Genomic DNA, 24,719 nt, shown 5'->3' with positions numbered 1-24,719 from the left:
AAGTAAATGTCTTGATGGCTTTTTATTACAGTAAAAATTGTAGTGAAAGCTCTCTCAACTCTGTCTCTTCCCATCCTTCTAAACAAACTTTCATCTGTGGGAGGTGGATTATGTTTAAACAACAGGAGTAGAGATGGGGAAAATGGCATTATTTGGGGGCTCCAGTGCTGAAAAGATTGCTACCAATGACATTTCCTGAGTTTATGTGTCAAAACTAAAGAGGTACTTTAAAAGTAAAAGTTCGGAATTGGTGGTCATGGGAAAGGAGTTACCCATGGATTCAGTAGGTAAAACTTTTGGAGTCTGAAACATGAGATTTTTGTCGGTGGAAGGAGGATAGAAAAAGCAAAATTCAAGCAGTGAAAAGATGTTTTCATTCTTTTTTGGTAAAGTGCTTTTAGTGTTCAGTTGCTTTCCTCAAATACTTTAAATTTTCTTTTTTTTTTTGCCTAACAAAAGAAGGATTTCTTAAAGACTTTTGCAGTTATGAGAAATGCTCCCTCTAAACTTTGTCCTCCAGTGAAGTTGGTGATTGGCAGGCCCTTGTGTTGGCAGCTGTGGCTCTGCTGATGGCCTAGATCTGCCAGTGACCCAGGACTGGCGATTCAGGAGGCCCTGTGGCCAGCAGGAGGACACTGAGTGTCCTTCCAGCAGCTCCTAAGATAGGCAAGGACGTGGTGGGTCTAGGTGTGCACTGCCAAGGATGGGTGCCAGTAGCTACAGGTGGCTATGGGCCACTTTAATGTGACAAGCTGAGATGCGCCGTGTGTCTGAAATATACACTAAACTTTCAGGACTTAGTAAGGAAGCATGTGAAATGTCTCAATAACTTATTTTGGTTGCATGTTGAAATGATATTTTAGATGCAGTGAATTCAATAAAATATGTTCTTAAAATTAATTTTACCACTTCACTTGTACCTTTATAATGTGGTTCTAGAAGATTTACAATTATCTACAGGGCCCACACTTCTTTTGGACAGTGCAGGCCTAGATCTGTGGTTGGCTAGTAATGGTCTGCCACTTGTTTTTGTAAATAAAGCTTAATCAGAACACAGCCAGGCCCCTACATTTGCATATTGCCTCTGGCTGCTTTCTCACTGTGATGGCAGAGTTGACTTATTGGAACAGTGACCCTGTGGCTCACAAAGACAGAAAACATTTCCTCCCTGGACGTTTACAGAAAATAAATTGACTAAACTTGGTCTAAATGATTCTGGAAGACCGGGTAGGACCTAAACTTGGTCTCGGAAGCCTGGATTCTTTACTCCTGTGAGTCTCTCCCTTAGACAAGGAGAGAGGCTAAGGGTTCCTTTGGAGTTTTAGAGGTCCTTCAGGCACATTGTCTGGTCTTCCCCTAGTCTTCTTTCTCTAATCACTTGTAAACCCCAACTACTCTCTGCTACTGGAAAACTGACAGGGGGCATGATAGAGCAGCGAATTGGCTCTGGATAGAGTACAGGGTTGGAACTCGGAACCATCCAGTGGAGGAATGGAAGCATTGCTACCGATTGCTGTGTCTCGATGTTTCTGGTGAGTAATGTACAGTTATGGCTGGTAGGTAGGACAAACTTTATGACGTGACTTAGAAGCTCCCCTGCCCCAACCAGCGGCCACAGTACATTTTAATAGTTTTGTGGCCTTTGGAGATGAGTTTTCTTCTTGTTGAGTATAAACTTTGGCCAATGGAAGAGGCGGGAAAAGAAAGATGGAGCACGGGACAGATGGACACGAGGCCAGACTGACCTTGTGTAAACCAGAGCAGGCTCCTGAGGCAAGCCTTCAGGCAAGGGCCACCGGGAGCAATTCGGAGACTTCATTCCTAAATGCAAATTGGCGTGAGGCTTCCTTTAAAATGCCATCTCATTTTTGCTCCTCCCCCACCCCCAAAATGCATTTTCTAGGCCAAGAACCTAAAGCAGGATAAAATTCACCGCAGATTTTGGGTAGTAGCCTGCCAACACAGGGCACAGCCATGTTAGGGTGAATGGAGTTACAGTATTCGGAATGAATGACAGGACACCAGGCACGTGATTTACCACCTATGGTAAACAGGGCTTCACGCACGGAGTAGTTCTGCGTTGGTTAGTTATTAACTGCAGAAAAGGGGACATTCGTTTAGAAGACTTGCTCATTTTTTACGAGGTAAGGCCGCCTGGAGATGCATGGCATTTTAAAGCAAACAAATTCCTGGGAGAACCTGAGCTCACCACCCAGAAATGTGGCAAGGAATAAAAACATTTACACCAGTTTAATATGAATGGTTGGGAAAAAAATATCTATTGCACATTGAACATGATATATGAAACCATAACCTACTCTTGTGTAGTAAGCAACAGAACCATTCCCCTAACAGATTACTATTCGAGCTGACATTATTCTGCATCTTTTCGATCTTCTCTTGCCAAGTGCTCGAGACTGTCAGAAAACGCCTGCCAGATACATAGGCCTTGTTGGCTGAGGGTTGGGGGGCTGAAAAGGTTCTGGAAGGCAGAGGCTACCTGGTGACCTCTGTGTCGCAGTCTCATGTCAATCAGAGGGTGATGGCCAAGATAAACGGTGGCTGCGTAAGCAGCGCCAACTTAAAGACAAATGGAAGTGGGACTTTCTCTGTCTCCTGCTCCCTTTCTCCTCTATAACTTGGAGCTTTTCCCCTGTCTTACATAGAAGAGAAGTGCCATGCAGCTTTCTGGGGTTCAGAAGTGCTTCTTGTTTCATCCCTATCACAAAGGTGGAATTGGACCCCCTTAGTTATTAAGGGGTGACTGTTGATTCAATCCTATTGTGATTTATCTGCTACATATCGGATGTGAAAGTTAGAAGGAACCTCAGCAGACGTTTTTTGTGTAACGTTTTCCTTTTTCTCACAGGAAGAAGCTGAAGCCCCCGAAAAGTTAATGAATTGCCTAAGGTTAGTTAGCTAATGTTGGGCTGGTGCTAAGAATTCACATATCTCAACCCCTGTGCTTTTTTCGTTCTACCTTTCTACTTTTCTGTGCACGCACAAAGTTGCTAGGAATAGCTGATGTTTTTTTTTTTTTTTTATAGAGCAATTGAAAATGACCTGACCCCTTTATCATTTGATTTGCAAATGGCCTAGGTCAGTGTCCCTGTTAGGTTACCTTATTTAGGTCGAAGTTGCTTATTTGTTTCATGATTCTGAATCTGTGGAGCTCTTTCTTCTAAATGATTGTCTTTAAAGCTTTTGAATTCAACACACTCACCTCTGCTGAAATGATAGTAACGATTTTGTATTGGGTCAGATTAACTCAGTTTGAGAAATTTTACAGAATTAACTTATTTGTGGCATCTTTAAACAAACTGAAAAGGCTGGACCTTGAAAAGCACAAGATGCTCTTTGTAGTGTGAAGTGTATGGACTTTGACATTTCTCTGATGTTTAAGTTCTCAAAAATTTTTATTCTGGTGTTTTGTCTGACATCCTCAAACCCTTTAAGGTTGCTATAGAACTCTTGGTTTGTATTAATTCCATATCATTTGTATATTTTAAGTGTTTAGTGGTCATATTTGAAAACATCTCTTATGAGTTCTCTGTATAATTTTGGCAGAAAATACTTTTTTTGTGTTTCTGTGATGATCCCTTGAGATCATTTTTGCATAAATCTGGCCTTCTATTTTCAGATACAAATCTGTTGTACAGATGATGATTCTTAGAAGAAAAGATGCATTTTAGCTGAAAAATGTAAATTACATTTCATGGAAAATACCTCTCTGGGTCCCCATTTCTAAAATGTGATGATTGAACACTGCTTGTTTTTTGTATGGTCAGGAGACTGTTTTCCTTAGACTAGAAAAATCTTGACTTTGCAGCAGGTATATGTGGTGATGTAGCTGTTTTTGCCACACTGGCAAAAGTGGAGGTGCCAAAGGAAAACCCAAAAGACCTAATATGGATATGGCATCTAACTAAGGGGACAGGATTTTGGGTTGTTGACATGATAGGGCTGTGAGGAGCATTTTATTTTTTATTTTCATTTTTAGTGTGAGTGTATGAGCAGAGGACTTTCAGACTTGGACTCTTTCAAACACAATTATCAGACCCTGTTTGTACTTCATCCTTTTGTTGTTTCATTCAGGATTCACAGTTTCACTTGGCATTTTGTGGATGGGCTTTTGGACTAACTATAGTCCCCATGACAAGTTTTATGAAATTGGGGAAGATGGCAAAAACATCTTCTTAAAATATCTTCTGCTCAGTATAAGGATTGGTTAGTATTTGAGGTACGTCAGGGCATGGCTATAAAGCAAAGTGTAAAGTCAACGTGTTCAGATTGTGCCAAAGAAAGACTTGAGTTTGAGAACATTTACATCTGTTTTCAATAATTCCTCACATATGTTGCAGAATGTACGTTATCCATCTTGTTATCCAGGAAATAACATTTGTTGCAAACAGTTTGCCAATTCGTAATTTTATTGAATTTGTTTATCATGCTGCGGCTTCACATGAGAGCTGAGAGATGGTGATCTTTGGTGTTCCAGCTGTTGTAACATTCTGCAGTGAAGCCTGAATTCCGGGATCCGCTTAAATTCTTTGGAGGGTTTGGCCTTTCTTAGAACTGCCCTCTAGGAACTGGTGTTGTGGATGGGCTATTTCTCCTGAGGAACACGGTAACTTTTCCCGCATGCTCCTCACTGGCATTTTCATTTCTGGCTTTTAAATATGGCCTTGGGACTAATGTGTTGAGAAACACTCCTAGTTTGCCTTATGCTCTTTCCTTTGAAACGTGCTCAAATTTTCAAACTGTTTTCAGTTTGATTTAAATGGGCAGTGCTGCACCGCCCCCCCCAAAAGAATCATTCTTTAGAACGAACTGAAAATATTTCCAACCTGAAAACAGGTAAATTATCTTCCAAAGAGAAGCTAACAAATATCTTTTTTTGCTGCTTACAAATTGTTGTTTTCTTAGGAAAAGTCATTGGGAGACAAAAAAAAACAAGTTCACCCAGATCTAATTTTGTTATTTTCCTATTTTCGTTAGCAGGGATTTTCTTTACTGGAGTTTATACTGTCTTTCCCAAAACTGGAAAGAAAAAAAATAAATAACAATCTTGGATGTTCTTTCAGTCTGAATTATTTCTTAATGTCTTTAACAGTTTATTATAACCACACACACGTGACCTCAGGGCGGTTTGAAAGTTATTGAGTTTCCTTGGAGATGGGACTTAGCATTTTCCAGGCCAGAGGTTGCTGTTGTGGCCTGGAAGTTGCAAAGCATATATATTTGGAGGGCTCAAAATTATTCCCCACCAAGAAGTTTTGTCAACCTGACCTTCTCCACTCTAGGATGCTGCGTACACAGCAGTAATCTTTACAGAGGAGAGCAAATAAAGTGAAGAAATATAGCAGTACATGTTATTTTTACATTCTAAAGTAAATTCTCCAGCATTAAGGCTGACTGGGAATTTTCACCTCAGTTCTCATGAATGCTGCTCCATTTCAGAGTTGTCCTCTTGGATCTCTTTTTATTTTAGGTCTTTGAGGAAAGTATTTCGTGTATTGGTTTGCTCAGCCAGACATATAAGTGAGACATGGAATATTTCACACAAAGTGCTGGAAGGAACCTTTTGTGGTGAGCTGGCCCCACTGCTCAGCCTGCTGGATTATGTCCATAGCCAGTCAAGGGGAAAGAGCAGTTCAGTTATATTTAGAGAACCTGGGTCACCTAGAGTTCTGGGATGAGGTAACCTTTAGCACTGCATCCGAAAGTCAATTCTGGTAAAAGGAATATTCTTTGAGTTTTGTTGGAGCCAAGTGGCTCTAGAGCCAATTGACTGTAGACACTTCCATGAGGTGATGGTGTAGGAGAGGTCGGAAATCTGGAGTTGGAACTTCTGAGGTCACCTGCTCCAGCCTCCCTTCCCAAAGCAGAAATCCATGGGATGCCACCCCTGGCAGTTGATGGAATAGACTTTTGCTTGAACCCTTCACATGATGAGGAGCTAAGTACTTCAGAGGCAGCACAGGCTTTGATGAACAGCTCCCATGACCACCTTCTTCTCTGCTTTGACAGGATCCCTACTGGTGGCTCTTCAGCATCTCCACATTGGTCCCAATTCTGAGATATGCAGTCTTCTAAATCAAACTTTGAAAAGGAGCCACTTTTTCTACTTTATTAAACCCCATTCTGTTCTTCTGGTGCAATCTTCAAGGTCAAGTTCAGTTTTATCCATTTATAAAAGAAAATAGGGTCATTTATGCTTGTTTCTTCATTAGAATTTGTTAGTAACACATTTGAGGCATTCACTAGCTATCTTAAATTTTCAAAAGAAGTATTCGAAGATAATAAATTGTTCATTCTTCCTGTGCCTTGTAAGTCCTTTGGGTTAAGGGATACTATTTAATGGGTGTTAAATTCAGGTTAGCACCCGCTTCAGTGCTTGGCCTGCTGAATACATACTTGTTGGATTAGTACTGAATGCATACATTTTCGAAGAAGCTGAATCTTCACCGCTGAGAGATTTCAGTTGACCGTGTGTGTTCTTACTTTATCACACACAAAAAATCCATCTGTGTTCTTACCTTCAGAATTGTGTATTCACCCCAGTGTCTAATAAAAGAGTTTCTCTCCTTCCAACTACTCTCATCACAGATGCTCTGTGATCACCTATTAGTGGGTTCATTTATTTGGCAGCATTGCAGAGTGGAAAGCTCTTTGGGGTTCCAGGCCACACCTTACCTGTTGTATGGGTTGTGGGAACGTTACCTAGGACAATGTATGCGACCCTCTTAAAAGCCCATTTCTTCATTTGCCCTCCTTTGAGCTTTTATGAGGAAGAGAAGTGGTTCATTTGAAGCTCTGGGAACGCAGCATATGCTCAGGAGGTAGAGATGAACCTTATTTTACTGTTGTCTATTGACCTTCAAGCTACGTCTGTTGCTGATCTTTCGGTGTGTCCTGTCTCCAGGTGCCCTGCCTTTTGTAAATTTGCATCTGAGGGCACATCACCATGCTCTCTCCAGTTTTCTGGTTAAATAAGGTGGTCTCAAACAGGGGTTTCTGAGACAGTCTCACTTTATTTTGTCCCATATTCCCTACACTATCGAATGTCCAGAAAATGTTGACATTTTGATAATCTAGTTTTGGACTCTCCCGATTGACCTTTTATGCCTGAAAGTAGCACCAAATACTTTGACGCTTTCTATTTTTAATTAGAATTTATAGTTATCCTATTTCTGACATGTCTTGGTATACCTGACTGGCACAAGAAACAGAGGGGTTTTATTGTGATAGTGTACCCAGATATTGGAGCCTGAGTCACACTGAAAAGTACCTCATTTTCCAGTGTTTCTCTTTTGTAGTGGGGTAGCAAGTAGATGTAGGTCCTTCACCACTACTTTCAGGGGCTGTGACCTCTTTATAAGTGAGATGATTTGTGGTTTCCTTCTTGTATTAGTTTCCTGTTGCTACTATAACAAATTATCAGATATTTAGTGGGTTAAAATAACCCAAGTTTATTCTCTCTCTAACCTCCAAAGATTCATACACATCCCACATGCAAAATACATTCACCCATCCCAAATTCCCCTGAAGCACTACCCTATTCCAGCTTCAAAACCTAGATCTCATCTAGGTCTCATTAGCTCAAAAGTCCCAAATTTCATCATATAAATCATCTGTTTTGGGTATTGTGAGGCTTTGGGCATGTTTTCATCCTAGGGCAAAATTCCTCTTCATCCATGAACCTGTAAAACTGAAAACAGGTTGTCTTCTTCCAAAATAAAATAGTGGGACAGACATAGGATAGGACAGCTGTATTAGGTATTCCATTCAAAAAGGGGGAAAATGAAAGGATAAATGGAAGCTTCAGTCCCAAGCAATTTTGAAATCAAGCAGGGCAAGCTCCATTAGGTTTTGAGGCCTGGAATAGTCGTCTGTTCTTCTGGGCTTGGAACTCAGCCCTTTGGGTTATCCTGCCTTCTTTTTTTTTCCTTTGGCATGGGCAGGCTCTGGGAATCAAACCCAAGTCTCCAGCATGGCAGGCGAGAATCCTGCCACTGAGCCACCATTGCACCGCCCTGTCCTTCCTTTTTAATAAAGGGTAGCTTGTGTTTGCAGCTGAGGAGTTGTACTGATATCTTTCTTGCTTGTAAAAGTTTGGGGTGTCTGACAACCTTCTTTTTTGCTTCATCTCTCTTTCCAGTTCAGTCCAAGCTGGCAGTATTTCTGCAGATATAACATTCTCAAAAACCCTATGGATCTGCCTTCTATGTCATGGGGATCCATTCCATTAGGCAAGAGTATCATCTGTAGGTCTTTCCTGGTTAAGCCCATTTCTATTCCTGGCGTCTTCTGAGACGGTTGAGGGAAACCACGGATCACACATCTAATCTTGTCAGAGTCCTCTGTGTGGATGAAGATCTTTGAATCCTTCCAAGGCACACGTGAAAGGTTTTCCGGTTTCACTCTTGGCATTCTATTCAGAGCCTCTTTTCCTGATGGTGAATCTCCCAATTTTACCATCTTTTGCAATCTGAATGGGCTCAGAATTTCCCAAGTCAGCCAGTCCTTGTTCCTTTTTGCCCATCCGTTCTTTCCTCCATTTATCGCTTTCCACTTGCATTTTACTATAAGCAGCAAGAAGAAAACAGGCCATACCTTCAACACTTTTTTTGGAAATCTCAGCTGGATATTCAACTTCATTGCATATAAGTTCTGCTCTCCGCATAGCTGTAGGACGTTATTCAGCTAAGTGTTCTGCCACTATAGAATACGTTTTTTTCTGGATTTTAATAATATGTTTCTCATTTCCTTTTGAGTGCACACTAGCAGAGTCATTAACACCCATATTTCTCCTAACATTCTGCTCAAGGTAATCTTGCCTTTTTCTCTCATGGTCCTCAAAATACTTCCAGCCTCTACCCATTATCCAGTTCCAAACCCATTCCACACTTTTATTACCTGTCACGGCGACGCGCCACTGCCGGGTACCAAAATCTGTAAAAGTTTCCTATTGCTACTGTAACAAATTACCATAAATTTGGTATCTTAAAACAGCACGGACTTATACTATGGTAGTTCTTGTGCTCAGAACTATCCAATGAGTCTTACAGGGCTGCAATCAAGGTGTCAGCTAGACTGGTTCCTTTTGTAGGCTCTAAGAGGATAATTCGTTTCCTTGCCTTTCCAACTTCTGGAGTAGTCATCTCTACTGGCTTGTGGTTCCTTCCTCCATAGTACATCATTCTAGTGTCTGATTTTGTCATCACATCACTTTCTCCTCTGATTCTGACTCCTGAGCGCTCTTATATGGATTCTTGTGATGACACTGGATCCACCCGAATAATCCAGAATAATCTCCCCCTCTCAAGATCTGTACCTCAGTCACTCCCGTGAAGTCTCTTTTTCCATATAAAACAACCTCTTTAGGTTCTGTGGATTAGGGTGTGCATTATTCAGCATACCACACTGCTGTTCTTTCAGTTTCTTCAACTTTTAGAAGGTTGATGAACAACATGCATCAGTGAAAGGAAATGATTTAGGAGTCAGGCACTCTGGATTTCTGTTCCACTTGGGACACTAAAAAAGTGTGTGACTTCAGAATACGTCGTTCTGCTTCTTTGGGCCTCAGTTCCCTCAGCCAGAAGATGAGGGGATTAAAACTTGCAGAGTGGCTGGCCCAGGTCCTTTAGGAGTCTCTACTGTTATGGTTCTTTGGTTCTGGGGTTTCACAGCAATCAACTGCTTCTTTAGAAATCAGAGGTGGTGAGTTTAGTTGTCGAAATTTGGGGTGAATTCACTGATGTGATGGTGCTGGGTTCAGTGCTGAGTTTTCAATTGAGGTGACTATTCAGTCTCCTCAGATCATTCCTACCAGATAGCATAGGTATTTTCTCTGCCTCTTATGGTTGGCACCTTTCTACTCAGACCCAAAGCTTCAGCAAGCATTGATTCATTTAGAAGGGGCTTGGACTGAATAAGGATTTTGAAGTAATTATCACTGTCTAATATCTAAATAGTGAGACCTGAAGTCTCCAAGAGAGGAGTTTTGGCTAAATAAGGGTGAAAAGGTATTACAAAGGCCCCAGATCTTCAATAGGCAAAAGAATGAACTTTAGAGTAAATGTGCATTGGCTTTTGCTAGATGCTTGCAGCTGTGGAGAAGGCTGCTGCAGCCAACACGTGTTATAGAGCTCAAGAGAGTTGGAGGTGACATCTGGTGCTGAGGTCTCCACAAGCAAAACAGGCAAATCAACTCTGGCCAGGCCCTCAAAGAAATCAGGTGAAGAAATGTAAGCATTGAGTCTAGAAGCATTCAGAGAGGAAAATTTAGTTTAGTTTTTGTTTTGTTTTTCAGCTTGTCTTCTGGGTTTCTGTGCCACTGGGAGCTCATGAGTCTCTCGTTACTAAAAGATAGTCAGTCTGATGATAACCTGAAAAGAGTCCCTTTGCTAGGCTGAAAAATTTTCTAAACTTCTCTGAAAGGCTAACTTAAGTCTTTCGTTTTTAAAAAGAGGAATCTTCCCCCTCTGCCTCTCTTCTGCACACAGATAGGTGTCTTACCTTTAGGCTTTAAACTTTTACTCTTATTATTTGCTTTGCCTGGAAATTCTTGTTCACATCTTCCCCTGCTAATAATTCTCCCTATCCTTGAAGAGTTGGCTCAAAAGCTTACCTTCTGAGCAGCCCCTGCTTGTCTCATCCATCTTCCTCTTTTCTTTTTCTATAACTCCTGTTGTATTTCCAGGCTTTTTTTTTTTAATGGTTGGCCATAATAGGTACTTAAATACTTGTTTTTCTCTTAATGACATCATGATTTATTGGGGAATGTATTCATCTTTTCATTTCTAACAGTACCCACAGGAGAAGTTTTTAGACTAAAGCTCTAGCTTCACATGTAAGTATAGAATCTTTGGATTCTATACTTATGTTTTTTTGTATGTATTAACTTAATGCTCAGTCTTAGATGACATGGGAGATATGAGAGAAGTCTAAAATCAAATCCCAGGCTTTAGGAATTCCTTCCCTCCCCCTCATTGTATATATGATATAGCAAAATGTATGTATCCACATTTGAAAATTAATTTACATGTATTTGCGGGGTTTTCGGCTTTTTTAATTGTGAAAAATAACATATATGCAAAAAAGCACTAAATTTCAAAGCACACAGCAACAAATAGTTATAGAACAGATTTCAGAGTATGGTATGGGTTACAGTCCCACAATTTTAGGTTTTTCCTTCTAGCTGCTCCAAGACACTGGAGACTAAAAGAAATATCAATATAGTGATTCCACAGGCCTACTTATTTGTTAAATCCTATCTTCTCTGTTATAACTCCACTTTCTCATTTAATTTACATATATTTGTAATGCGTTCTTTTTATTCTTCCCCCGGCCATGTCCCCAACCTCAAACCTTGATTAGAGAACTCAGGAATTTCAAGGCTCCTCGGCAAACTGTGGTGCTCAAAAAAACATAAGGAGGAGAAGGGAACCTTAATAAATATTTTCACGTAATGTTGATGAATTTTTGGTTAAGATTTCTTGATTTTTCTTTTACTCTAATAACCATTTCTCAACGTTGTCTCCTAAGGTTTAGCTCCTTTGTTGTTGAATAGATATGTCCTAAGGCCTTTTGACTGCAGAAGCTTGTTTTTCAACTAGAATGAAATGTATTAACAATTCTGTACATCAAGTACATAAAGACCACAATGACTAAAGGTGAAATATAAAGAGGGCAGGATGGGAGAAGTAACTGCCTTTGATGACTGAAACATTTTCCTTTTCACATGTTCATAAAAGTATCAGAAGGGGAAAAACCCAGAAACCACTGTGATTAAAACTGGTGATATGATGGTGTGACCTTATTGAGTATATGATATGATTATTTCATTTGTGAAGTGCTTTACAGTACCTGCTGAGTCAAATGCCTTACAAATACTAATATAATATTCAGCCTTGCAAATACACAGAAAAATTTATTTTCTTGTGAAAAAGAGTTTAAACTGATTTCTGGTGTTTTTGAAGATTTAATACAGGAGAAATACCTTCTGTATTTTTTACTTTTCATGATCCTAATTACATTATTAGAATGAAAACGATCACTTGAAATTACAATTCCAAAAGATTTCTTAACATATTATAATACCTTTGTTATTTTGAGGGCTTGAATTCTACCCAGCTTGCCCTGGCTTATATATGGGTCAGTCACATGGTGAGTTGAGGTTTTTCTGCAACGAAGAAGTCAAGCCACTTGGTTTAGCCCAAGTTTCTCACGGTTTGTGATATATGAATGATACCTTGTTTGTCAAGGCTGTGGGAATGTCTTGGCTTTCTTATGAAGAATGGTAAGAAAATAACACTGCTTGATTCAACAAGTATTTGTTTTCTACTCTGTGATCTAATATGTTTAAGCATTCTTGGTAATACACAGACATTTCCTAATTTCTTGCCAACTTATTGATTGAAAGTCATGCCCATCAAAGAGAGACAGGATATATCAAAACATCAAACACTTTGGTTGTGTGATAGAGATTCCAAGAGTGGTAGGAGAATAGAGAAAGGAGAGAACCTATCTGTTGCCAATAGAGCATTCTAGTAGCTGGAACAGCGTTTCTTGATGTGGCCAGTGGGTCTCTGAATGACACAGACAGAGGGCAAGCTCTCCCAGCTTCTGCCCACGGTGCCATAGCCAGTGGGTGTGGAAATACGATGGATGATGTGCTGAAGTTTCTGGGGGAGTCGAAGGGGAAAAATCCTCCAGGCCTATCTTTCACTTAGCTTTTTATTTTTAACAAATGAAAAATACGTATCGCAGTTGTCATTTGTTAAAGAGTAGCAGAAAGAGCGAAACAGGCCAGTGGAGGCTTCATCAAGAACACTCATTCAGAATGATGAATGTGGCTAAACACACATTTGTTCGTAAAACTTGCAGAGTGGCTGAGCATCATTAAGCATGAGAAATAGGTGCAGCATGCTGAGAAGAGAGTGGAGCAAACAGATGTTGTGAATTTTCACAGGCATCCTTCATCCACCAGCCCGTCATTAATACAGTTGAAGGTGATCCTTTCTTTTTATTTAATAAGCACAAACAAAGTGCATGTGCTGCGGTTTTGCTGAACACACATCTTTTTCTGTAGAAGTAAGGGCATGCAAGGATAGAGTGTACGTGGACAGAGCAACTTCCTGTGTATCTGTAACTTGATGTTAGCCTTTGGGGTTACAGCTAGCATGGAGTACCTGGTTGTTTTTCCTTTTCACTTGCCCTGCAGTAACCCTAACTTTCTCATTACCCTGGCTTCTACCTTGCAGATTTTTCAGTTATGCATGAGGGTGAAGACACTGACTTTATGATCTTGCTACCTTCAACACTACATATTTAGGATATATTCAACATATATAATGCAATACAGTTTGTTTTCTGAAATCCGTTTGGCATAATTTGTTTTTCCTGTTGGTTGGTAGAACTTCATCAACTCTATCTATATCATTTAATTCTAGTTCTTTCCCTTACTTCTCTTCATTCTTATTTCCCAGGCGTGCTCTCTCTCTCCCTCTCTCTCTCTCTCTCTCTCCCCCCCCCCCCGCCCCTTGTCTGCTACCAGTGTATTAAATGAAGATGGCAATAATGTCTTCTTCCCAGGTGGTTGGTCCAAGTAAAAGCATTTTATGAACTCTAAAAAGCACTCTGCAATCATTATGAATATTTATTCACAATTAATTGAACAATGAGTTCTCTTTACAGAGCTTTTGCTGAAGAGTTGCCACCATATACTTAGTCTTATAGTTTACTTGCCTTGGGCATAGCTTTGTGTGCCAGAAACACAACGCTTATGAAGCTGTGTCTGTTTGGTTGTGTGTGTCTGTGTGTGTGTGTGTTTATTTTCAAATCAGGTCAGGAGGAAAAAACAAAAATGAAAACGAAGTTAAGAACAAGACATTGCTTTATCTTGCTACTAATGAACGACGGAGAAGAAAATAACATAATTTTACGGTTGATCTTTTCTTCACACAAAATATGTATTTTGAGACCTTGAAAACCTTAAGGTAGAAGTAAGAACCTTTGTAGTAAGTCATTTTGGAATACAAAATATCAACTGGTAACCTCAATACTTGTTTAACTGGCTAAACATTCTTTTTTTTAACCGTTGGCAGTATTATCTGTATATGCTTTGATTTTTTTCTTAAACTTTTAATTTTGCAATAATTTCAAACTTACAGGACAATTGCAAAGATATTATGAAACCCATATAGAGAACCCCAACATACTCCCCACCCCCATACACATACCACATCCCCAGAGCCACTGGTTTTAACATTTTCCAATTTTCTATCTACCTATCCAGCAGTCAATCTTCTAATTATATATGTATTCATTTTTCTAAAATTTGACAGTAAATTGTATGTATTATGCTTCTTGTATACATAATATTTCCATGTACATTTCCTAAGAAGGCTCTTCACTTATGTAACCACCTAACATATAGTTACCAAATTCAAGAACTTCAAGTAGAAAGCTTGGGATATACTTTGATATACTATATTGAATTAAAGTGTGTTTCTTTGTAGATGCTTTTCTGTAGATACCTACATCTCTACTCTCAGAATGGCCCATTTGTGCTGTAAATGCTGATGTAGCCAGGGCTTTAGGACAGTACTCATGGACCCTCTAGCTCTGGTGCTAATATAGCAGAAGCTGTATCCGTGATGTTAGGGGTTTGGTTTGAAGGAATAGGAATCATTATTTTAGCCAATAGTAAAGCTATATTCTTTCTATGGGTAACGCTCTTGGTTCCTGAAGCCTTACCTACATGGCAAAATAACCTCTTCTAGATGGTAAGTGTGTTTTAATTATCTCCTTCCATGAGCGTCTAAATCTCGAGTGTACATTTGTCCTTGGAAACTTTGGGTACCCCTGGATTTCTAACAGTTTGCTGTTGAACATAAATGGAACCTGAGGTTTGGAAGGCTCTGTTGTGTCTGCCTGAGAGATGGCCCTCAGAAGGAGCATACACGGCAGAGACCCGAGCCAGTCCTGGGTGCCGGCCTGGACAGTTAGCCATGCCGCTGTCCAAACCTTGAAAATCCAGCCAGCCACCCTGGCTGTGTGGGCTCTGGGTCAGATGTACAGGGAGGTGGCCTGTGTTGTGGAGCCTTCTAGTCGTGTCATTAATATCCCCTAATACTCTTTATGCTGTGAAGACTTACCTGTGCATTCAGTGTTACCTTACGTTCTAGCTCAAGTGGTTACTGTCCGGGGACACTGAGATCTAAGCAATCTCAGGTTGTGAGTACTGTGGTCAAGGGGAAGCTGGTATTGGTCTCAATTCTTTTTGATAACCCACTTATTGCAAGAGAAATTTGGTTTTATTTATTTATTTATTTTTGAAGGCATGGTGATCTCTGCTGGTACTTTCAGAGTAGTGAGGGTTAGCTCCTTCCAAAACTGACTTAGTCTCTGTTCCTTGATTATCCCAGATGGTCCCTGTCACTGCCTGGATGGGTTTTGTGCAATGACCTTGAAAACTTTTAGGCAAGTCCACCCTGTACTTCTTCATTGGTGAGATGGACATAATGGGACCAAATCCAAATGTTGAGGAAAGAAATTAAATTCAACTTTTGTCATTTATTTAGATTGTCACATTTTTCTGGGTCTTTCCAAAACACCATTTTAAGATAGTCTCTCTACCCAGGATTTTAATGAAAATTTCAATTTGAGGGTTAACAAAGAGAATTGGCCTCATTCTACATCAGAAGGCAGCAAGGTGCAGCCCTACAGGCCATTTGTCTCACTGCCTAGTTTAGTACTGCCAACGAGCTAAGGAAGGTTTTCGTTTTAAGTGTTTGAAAAAAATCAAAAGAACAGACAGTATTTTGGGACATATGAAAATTATGACATTCAAATTTCAATATCCATAAATAAATTGAGTACAGAAGTCCCTATTTAATATCTTTGGTTTTACTTTTTGGCCTATGAAGCCTAAAATATTTACTATATGGCCCTTGACAAGAAAATGTTGACTGTCCCATAATCTAAGCCATTTCATAGTCTCACTAAACAACTGATTTTCAGACTCTGGGTAACAACATATTAGTACTTGGTGGTATCCATTTGGAGAGTTTCAACAAACATTTTACCAAAAAAAATAATAATAATAAATAAAAAAGATAGAATGGGAAGTATCAGACTGCATTGCCCATGTAAGTATTGGTAAGGTTAAGTATCGTTTTATGAAACTTCTGTTTCAGAGGGGTGTATGTATGTATGTGTGCATGTGCACATAAGCACAGGGTCACCCCATTGACTAAATAGTGGATTGTGGACAAAGGTGGTTAAAAGTCACAGCATTCGCAAAAAAAAAAAAAAAAAAAAAAAAGTCACAGTGTTCAACTGTAAGCTCTATGAGGGCAAAGAGCCAGTCTTATTCATACCATATTTCCTAGAGAGAAGTAGGCTTTTGTAAGCGTTTGAAGGGATGAATGAATGAGTTTCAGGGAAGAAATAAGGCAGAAACATTGACAATTATGGACCCCATTGCTAAATAGTATTATTTATTGACCTTCATGCATTCAACTCAGTGCATACAGCTTCCTGAAATAGGACGTGAGCACCAGTGGCTGTGCAGATGACTTATTTTTCCTATCACAGAAGGTAGCACACAGGAATCTGGGTTTGAATTCCATCCTGAATGATGGATAAGCCCTGCGATGAGCAGAGTGTCTAGAAGGGGGAGCCCTGACATCTGGTGTCTGCTGTCCCCAGAACACGTGGGAAATTTGGGCTGGTGGTCTCTTATCTACCATTTCCTTCAACCAGGTAAAGTGAGAATGATCATAATGATTACCTTATACCTCATTTGTGAGGATCAAACAGAAAAGTAAGGTGTATAAGAGGGCTTTCCAAAGTGAATCTCATACAATGGCAGTGTCCATTGTGTTACCTTCATTTCCCAGGGCTGCCATAACAAAGTTCCACAAACTTGGTGACTTAAAACAACAGAATTTTTTGTTCTCAGAATTCTGGAGGACAGAAGTCCAAAAGCAAGCTGTTGCCAGGGCCATGTTCCTTTTGAAACCTGTAGGGGACAATGCTTCCTTGCCCCTTTTAGTATCAGATACTTGCTGGCAATCCTTGGTGTTCCTTGGCTTGTAGACACACCACTCTAAACTCTACTTCCTCCATCTTCATATGATATTCTCTCCTGTCTCTGTCTGTGTCCAATTTTCCTCATCTAATAAGGATACCAGGCATACTGGATTAGAGTCCACCCTAATTGGATTTTGCCTCATTTTCACTAATTACTTCTTCAAAGACCTTAATTTCCAAATAAAATCATACTCACAGGACCCAATACAATGTATGATGTACATCATGTTAAAATATTAGGATCCCAGGACACAGTTGGAAATAAAAGTTCAAAACCCATAAGGACCTCATAGTTCCCACAGGCTTAAGCTGGTGAAGAGAAGAAGAACACAAGGTTTAAATAAAGCCACCATATCTGTTTGAGATTGAATCATGTCCCCCACAAAAGATATGTTGATGGCTTAATCCACATTTCTGAGGGTGTGCATCTATTTGTGTATGGGACTTTTGAAGCTGTTATCATTAGTTAAGGTGTAGCCAAACTGAATGGGGGCAGGACTTAGTCTACTAAGGCTGAAGTCCTCATAAGTAAAGCAACTTGGCACAGAAGTAGAAGACAAAAATCAGTAGCAGCCAGAGAATGAGGCAGGTGGCCACATGACAGAAGCAGCCACGTGAGCCAAGGAACCCCAAGGATTTCAGCAAACCAGCACCGATTGCTACTCCAGCAGAAAGCATGGCCTGTATAGACTTTATCTCTCAATCCATGAGAAACTGAATCCCCATTGTTTATGTGGGTATTGCATGGTATTGTAACTGTCTTGGCTTCAAGGGCTGTGTGACAATACCTTTGCAAATATGTGGAGCCTAGAAAGTACAGTGAATGCTCTGGGTAGAGGTGGGTGGGGGAGGATGGTAGGGTGGGACCCCAGGTAGGGGAGGTAGGAGGTTGTAGGGAAGCTGCAGATCTTGAATAAAACAGAAGGTAGTGGCCTGGCTGTGGTCCTGGCAGCAGGAAGGGGAAGCCCCTATGGATGAAAAAGTCGCCTCTGAGTGAGTCACTCCCTACGCTAATTGGTGCATTACTCTCTGTGATGGGGCTGATAGTGCTGAGATAACAAAATGAAAACCCCAATGAGAACTGGAACCTGAGAGTGTAAAAAGTTAGTAAATTTTGACATTAGAAATATAATCAAATTTCACCAACGCTTTTCTACAGTGACAGCCAAATCCATCCGTGTCAGAGCAGCAACCTATGGTATGTGGTTTCATGTGGCTTTTCTTCCCCCTTTCTCTTTTCCTTTTGCAAAATCAGCATTAGGCTATTTGGAGGGCAGGCAAGAACTATTATGTTAAATTGTGCTACCTACAACTTAAGCTTCTGTCTTTGCTAAAGCTGCCAGTTTTTATAAACAACAGAAGACAGAAAAGGTTTACTAAGAATAATGTTGAAGCCCAAAAGAATCCTACAGCCTATAAATCTTAATAGAGGTTCTGAGATTCCAGCAGGCTGGATGTGTCTCTTTCACCCAGGCTCACTCCATCTTGGCTCCCCCGTGATAACTCCAATTTTCTCGAAACACAGGCGCGGTGCATTGAATTTACTCGTGGCACTATTTGCCTACAAACAGGAATACATGCATATAACCTATGCAAATCAATAAAAACATGTCAAGACCCCTTAGATCGCACTACTCTCCTAAAATGCAATTTATCTTGCTGCAAATGAGACTAAGGGACTAGGTAACAAATAGCGTCTGATCATTTAACTAGCACCTGTTGTCAATGCATTTGAAAACTGCATTTTTCATTTGACATACAGTAAATTGCATTTTCATATATATCGAATGGAAAAGGGAGTTGGGATGTACCCATGCAGCCCTTTATGAATTTTATGAACAGTGGAAATTTTAGAGCTGTACTTTTAAAGGGGTCACGTCAAATGCTGCAAACCTAAATGTTTCCTTCTAGCATTAGTTGTGAACGCACAGTACTTTTCTTCTGGCTGGGTGTTGAAGCGCAGCGACGTTGAAAGTATAATTATAACATTCATGTTAGGTGAAGGACAATTACTATAATTTTTGTATAAAACTGAATATAACTTAAATGTGTAAATGTGAAATATTATTTTTTAGAAAAAAAAGTTTCTCAGGCAGAACTGCTTTTTATAAATTATAATTTTTAGTCAACCCCATTGTCCACTTAAATTACAAGCCACAGGTTTTTTGCTTTATTTTTTTAATGCAATATTTTGTTTGCAGATGGGTGGCTGTTGCACAAATTCAGGAACACTTAGGCTTATCAGCAACAGTGGTTTTCACATTAGTGAGCATGGTTTGGCAATATTATTTGACATCTGGAACAAGCTATATTATACCAGACATATCAAGTATAACTGAATGGATCATTTAACTGGCATTTGTTTCAAAAACTCCCACTCTTCAGCTTTTGCTTGGCTGTCATGATATGCTGGCAGTGCATCCCGCGTCCCCCAGCCTCCAAGCCTCTCATCTGCTTTTGACAGTTGCATGCTTCCTTTTTACCTTAAGCAGGGCATTCTGTAACAGTGGTGATGAGAGGTATATTCTCAGGTCTCTTCTTTGTGAAGGTCTGGGTGCCAGGTAGCCAGGTCAGGGTGCCTGACCGTTTAGCCAGGAACCAGTCATCAATAGTACCAGCAGCTCTTTCTCTCGCTTTGACTTCTTAATTGTGGGCCCCTGGTTTGGCTCCATTTTTTGTAATATGACACAGGGAGGCTTGCTTTGTTGAATCTCACATAGTGTGGGTAGAGAGAAAAGAAAAAATGGGAAAAGGGTTCTTCTGCTTTGCATCCATAAATAAAAGAACCACATGGGGGCAGAGAGGGAAGCAAATGGAAATAGTTGTAAAGGGTAAGAGCAGAAGTTTACCTCTTTAAATCTCTCTCAATCTGTCTAGATAATTTTCCATAGCAATTTGAGGTATACAGTCACTGTTTGGGGGCTGAGCCCCCAAATTGCATGTCATAGCTGCTATGTTGTACCTGGTTGCTCTGTCTAAAGAATTCACTCCATAGACTCTCCAAATCAGGACCACAAAGATCTCCACGGGAAGCTGGTATGAGAATGCCAAGGGTAGTTTGTGAATAAAAAGTGATGTATTACTTCATGCAGTAATGCCACTGCTGCTGTGATCATTTGTTTGTGGTTTGTGCTGATTTATTTGTTTTGGGTGGAAGGTTCTCCTTAAATTCATCAGGGTACAAACAGATGCCACTAAACTTACTGAGAAAAGTTGTTACCAACCATTCAGAATAATTAAAGGAAAGATAATAATTAAATGTGACAAATTATAATGAAAAGTTTTTAAGTACAGAGAAGAATGAGCAGGTCTTGAGTAAAGGATTATGTAGAATAACATGAAAAGTCATGGGTTTATTTTTTTTCTTGTTGCATTTGGTGAAATTATTTTTACCAACACAAACATGTTAAGAGTTGAGGCTTGAGGCTAAAAAGTGTCTTTGCTATATGTACTGATGGCATTGAAAGGAACTGGCTAAGGTGGTCTCTCTGTTGGAAAGAAAAGAGGCTGCTACAGCTCTCTTAACACGCCCTGTAAGGCTAATTGGAGACTTATTCATTCATTCAGTCAGTCGTTTGTACATTCTACAAATACTTCTTGAGTATCTAATGTTTTATGTAGAACACTGTGCTAAGTGAGAGTGAAGGCAGATCAGACAAAGTAAAAAATAAAACAGGAGACTTAGTTTCTGCCTTCTGATGATCTTGTGATTACATCAGAATGATGTAATTTTAGCTTATTTATGATACAAATTATTGTGGGCAGGGAAGGCTTCCTGGAGGAAGTGATTTTGGGCTTCAGCAGTTCTAGTTCTAGACCCGCTTGGGTCGGACTGTTTCGCTGTTTGGCTACTGGCAAAGCAGTTCATGTTTTCATAGCACAGTGTTGAAGTAAAATGTGTTTTCTTCAGGGGTGGCTGGAGTGAGCCTTTTGCCTCACTAGCTGAATTAACAGCTTTTTGCTCAAGATAACTCTTTTTTGAACAAGTCTATACTCATGCCTCTGTGCTCCCCTGAAGCTCGTCTGATTGATCCAGTGTTAAGCTTCTAGGCCTACCTGCTGCTTTTTCTGCTTTTTCCTTCACTGGTTTTCACATGCATCTGCCTATTTACTTTTAAATTCCAAAAAAGAATTCATGTCGTGAAACTTCAAGATATCCTAAGTGAGTTAAAATTTTACCCATTAGAGTTTTTACTTGATGCTTCTCTAATTTTCCTGTATACTGAAACTTTAAATGCTCACTGATGAGGACAAGTGAAAGCAATGAAGGAGAACTATCTGCTTTTTAACCTATTTAAATTCCATTTGGCTCAGAGGTTTTCTCTTTGGAAAGGAAATATGACTCAATATGCCTTTGGACCCATTTTTTGCCCTTCCCATGCTTTGCTCTGTAACACGGGTCTGTCACCCGTTGAGACATTTTCCAAGCTCCCTTGTCAGCTAGTTTCCTGCAGGGTCTCCAATGGGAGACCCTGGCCAGAGAGCGGAAGTTGTGTGAGCCAGGACATTTCTCCAGCACCCCTTCTGGTGCTTTGTCTGGCAGGGGCTGAATCACCTGCCGTGGCTCCAGTTCCCCACAGATATGGCCTGCCACAGTTTCTCCTTTAATTGGTGACCTTGATCTCATCCTCCTTTTGTCTCTACAGCATAAGGATGGTGGCAGCTTTTTATCATTGCGTCTCCATTGTCTGTGTAAGCAGTTCCCTGCATTAAATTCCTTCTGTTGTACGATTTAGACCTTCACGCATGCAGTTCTTTTGTGCCTAGGGAACTTTTGTGCAGTTCTTTTGTGCACAGACCTTCAGAAAGCCCTAAACTGTTGAGTAAAAGCCCATTTCCTGAAGGAATGCAAGATTGAAACTGATAGTGGGGCCCCACATTTTAATGTTAGGTACCAGAGAATGCTCTTTGCTGGATCTGTAGCCCAAGGTGAAAGCAATTGATAATGGTGTCAGGATAAACTGGTCTGTGTTCCTTGAGTCTTACAAATTGTGACCTGGGATAAAAATAAATGATGGCATCCCAGACTTTACTTCAGATCATTAATATGATAAACATGGTGTTTTCATGTTACAGGAATTCCCATAATAATAACGCAGTATGATTACTCTATCTGGTTTAAGAAAACCATATTTATTACATGAGCATCTCGACAGTCTGGCACCAGACCAGGCAAACTAGAAGGAAAGCCCAGTCTAAATTGGAAAGTGGGCTTTGGATTTAGGCATAGAAAGATTAAAAATGCATCTAAAAATGGCATTTGTATTAGTCTGTAACCATTTTCCCATCTTATATGAGAAAAAAAGTATATTCAGGTTATCCCTTTTGGACACATTGGACCTGGTGCAACAAACTGTCAAAGCTCCTGTCACTATAAGAGTTGGACATTCCCAATTCAGTTGATGGAATTTAAGAGTGTTCAAAAACTGATAGTATGTTCTTCACTCTTTTTTTCTACCTCCTCGGCTTTTAAGCTCCTAGCAATTACTAAGTGGTAGAGAATCTAGTGTTTTCCTAGTACCTGATATAACACTATGTCTGAGAGAGTGGTTATTGACTGGTATAGAGAGCATCAGAATCAAAACAACAACATATTCAACAGTATTAACTCAGCAGACACGTGGGGCCAGAGATACACTCATTACCTCCCCTCCTGGAGTTCGTAATCTTTTGGAGAATCCTGATAAAGACAGATGACCAGGGATGTTTCCAAGGCTGAAAGAACAGAAGTGAGTCTAGATAGATTTGGTAAACTGAAAGTTGAAAATCAGGAGGATTTTAATTGGTGGGATCACAAGGGAAGGCTATTAGAGGCAGAGGGATCAGCACATACAATGTTCTGGGGACGTGCACCAGAGAACATTCTGTCTTCTGGAAAATGACAGATAAGTATTCTAAAGTTGTCTTCCTAAAAGTAAAGTAACTTTTTTACTGTTGTTATTCTTTTTTAGCCTTACCTGGAAGAAGATCATTTCAGTGGTGGCTGTTGTTCAACATGATTGAATGTGAATGGGTATTATTACTTGCTGCTGGGACTTAATTTTCTCTTGTTTAAATGCGATCCATTATCTTGCGTCTAGAACATATTAAAATGATGTTAAATGAGGAGCAAAGGAAGTCTGGTTATTTCAGTGCAAACATACTTGTTGAGATGAAATGAGGAGTGCTGATATATTTGAGTACTCTGATGATATAGATGCTCAAATCCTGGGGTGACAGGATGGGATCAGCATTTGTAATAACTGGGCTGGTCAGAATAAACAGGAAAACAGTGTTTGTTATGTTTTTTTTTTCCTCTTTTATTTTTCTTCCTGGCTTCTTTTCCTTTTCTTTCTTTTCTTTTCCCTTTTCCTTCTAACTCAGAACTCATCAACTTATAATACCCCTGATAAAACTCATTTATAATGCTGACCAAATTATCTGGCTTCAGCCAGCTGTTCACTTTTTTCCTTGTGGAAGGTCCCAAACTCTCCTCACTACTTGTTCTGAAGATAAATTAGCGACTTCTAAATAATGCAGTGAACCCTAATTCTCTTTGATTAGTAGCGAGTTAGATGATAGCGACCCATTGAAATTGGCCATCAGCATAAATAATGAGTGAATGAACTGATAAAATGCAAAGTCACCGGCCGTCATAAATCAAATGAAATCCACTTTCTCTGGAAGTCACTGAAATTAGAAGTCCATGCTCCTATTAATTATTTTGCCTTCTGAAGACGACAGTGTTATAAATCAGCCTTGAAAGGCCCTTCACTTAGAAAGCTGAAGGAGTGCGGCTGCCTGCAAATTGCTTTGTGTATGCACCTAATTGTTTCTTAAGTAATCCACCTTTGTAGCATGGCTTCAGGATATGCAGGAGGTTCCCTTCCGTGGAGATCCAAGAAGGTGGCTTTAGGAAGGGTCTTGGGAAGGGTCAAGGGGTGGGCCGTTACCCATCCTCCTTTTTCCAGAAAAGATATCCCCAGGTTCCTTATTTTATGACCCCACCAAGCTGGGCCAGGCCTTTTTGGGGGGCTTCTCTATGGCAGAATTCAGAAGACTGACAGTAGAACCCCGGCCATTTCATCATCTGTCTCAACTAACCTTCCAGTCAGTTTGAGAAGTCAAACTTTATTTAATTACAGGGAAAACTAAGGTTTCACTGAAAACTGACTTTTCATGTTCATTTTAAGAGTCACTGTAATTCTCATATATCAGATGTGAAATAACACATAATCTTGCAAAAGGTGGGTTGGAAATTACATTCATTTAGGAGCTTATTTTGCAAAGACATTTTAAAAAGCAACGTTTTATGGAAAAGAAGTTTAATTGCATTGAAGGAAATAATGTAAATTTGTTTCTTTTTGGACCACTCTTCTGTTGTATCTAAAGTTCTGAAATTGAGACTGGTGATTAAGACAGAACAAAACAAAACAATAGCTTTCTCCTGGAGTTGCTCTCAAAAATTTGGCCCAGCTTTGATGTAACCTGGGATCGTTAGCAACTAACAAGGAAGTTCTCTGCATCCCAGTGAGTGTGTGTGATTGTTGTTGGCCTCAGTGGAGAGATGAGTGGGCAGTTTTATGGGGGTGAAGACAGGCTTCAGTACAAAGAAACTCTTGAGATTCTGTATATGA

At 40.0% G+C, this 24,719-nt stretch overlaps 1 protein-coding gene across 20 annotated transcripts in view; it reads left to right on the top strand.

Annotated features, from left to right (window-relative positions):
- Positions 1-24,719, top strand: part of LRMDA (leucine rich melanocyte differentiation associated) — a 1,434,085-nt gene that overhangs the window by 603,251 nt on the left and 806,115 nt on the right. Inside the window, exon 2 of one of the 20 annotated variants that reach the window (XM_077124827.1) lies at positions 2,870-2,910. The exons of 18 other annotated variants lie outside the window; for them this stretch is intronic. In XM_077124827.1, the coding sequence (XP_076980942.1) occupies positions 2,897-2,910 (14 nt within the window). In that variant the 5' untranslated portion in view covers positions 2,870-2,896. Of the gene's footprint in view, positions 1-2,869; positions 2,911-18,283; positions 18,302-24,719 lie in introns of those variants that run through there. One more of the 20 variants, XM_077124828.1, reaches the window with a different exon arrangement.

The sequence above is a fragment of the Tamandua tetradactyla genome, chromosome 13 (genome assembly GCF_023851605.1).
Source record: "Tamandua tetradactyla isolate mTamTet1 chromosome 13, mTamTet1.pri, whole genome shotgun sequence".
Classification (NCBI taxonomy): Eukaryota; Metazoa; Chordata; class Mammalia; order Pilosa; family Myrmecophagidae; genus Tamandua; species Tamandua tetradactyla.
Note: the sequence above shows the minus strand (reverse complement) of the source record. Positions and strands in the feature narration are given on the sequence as shown.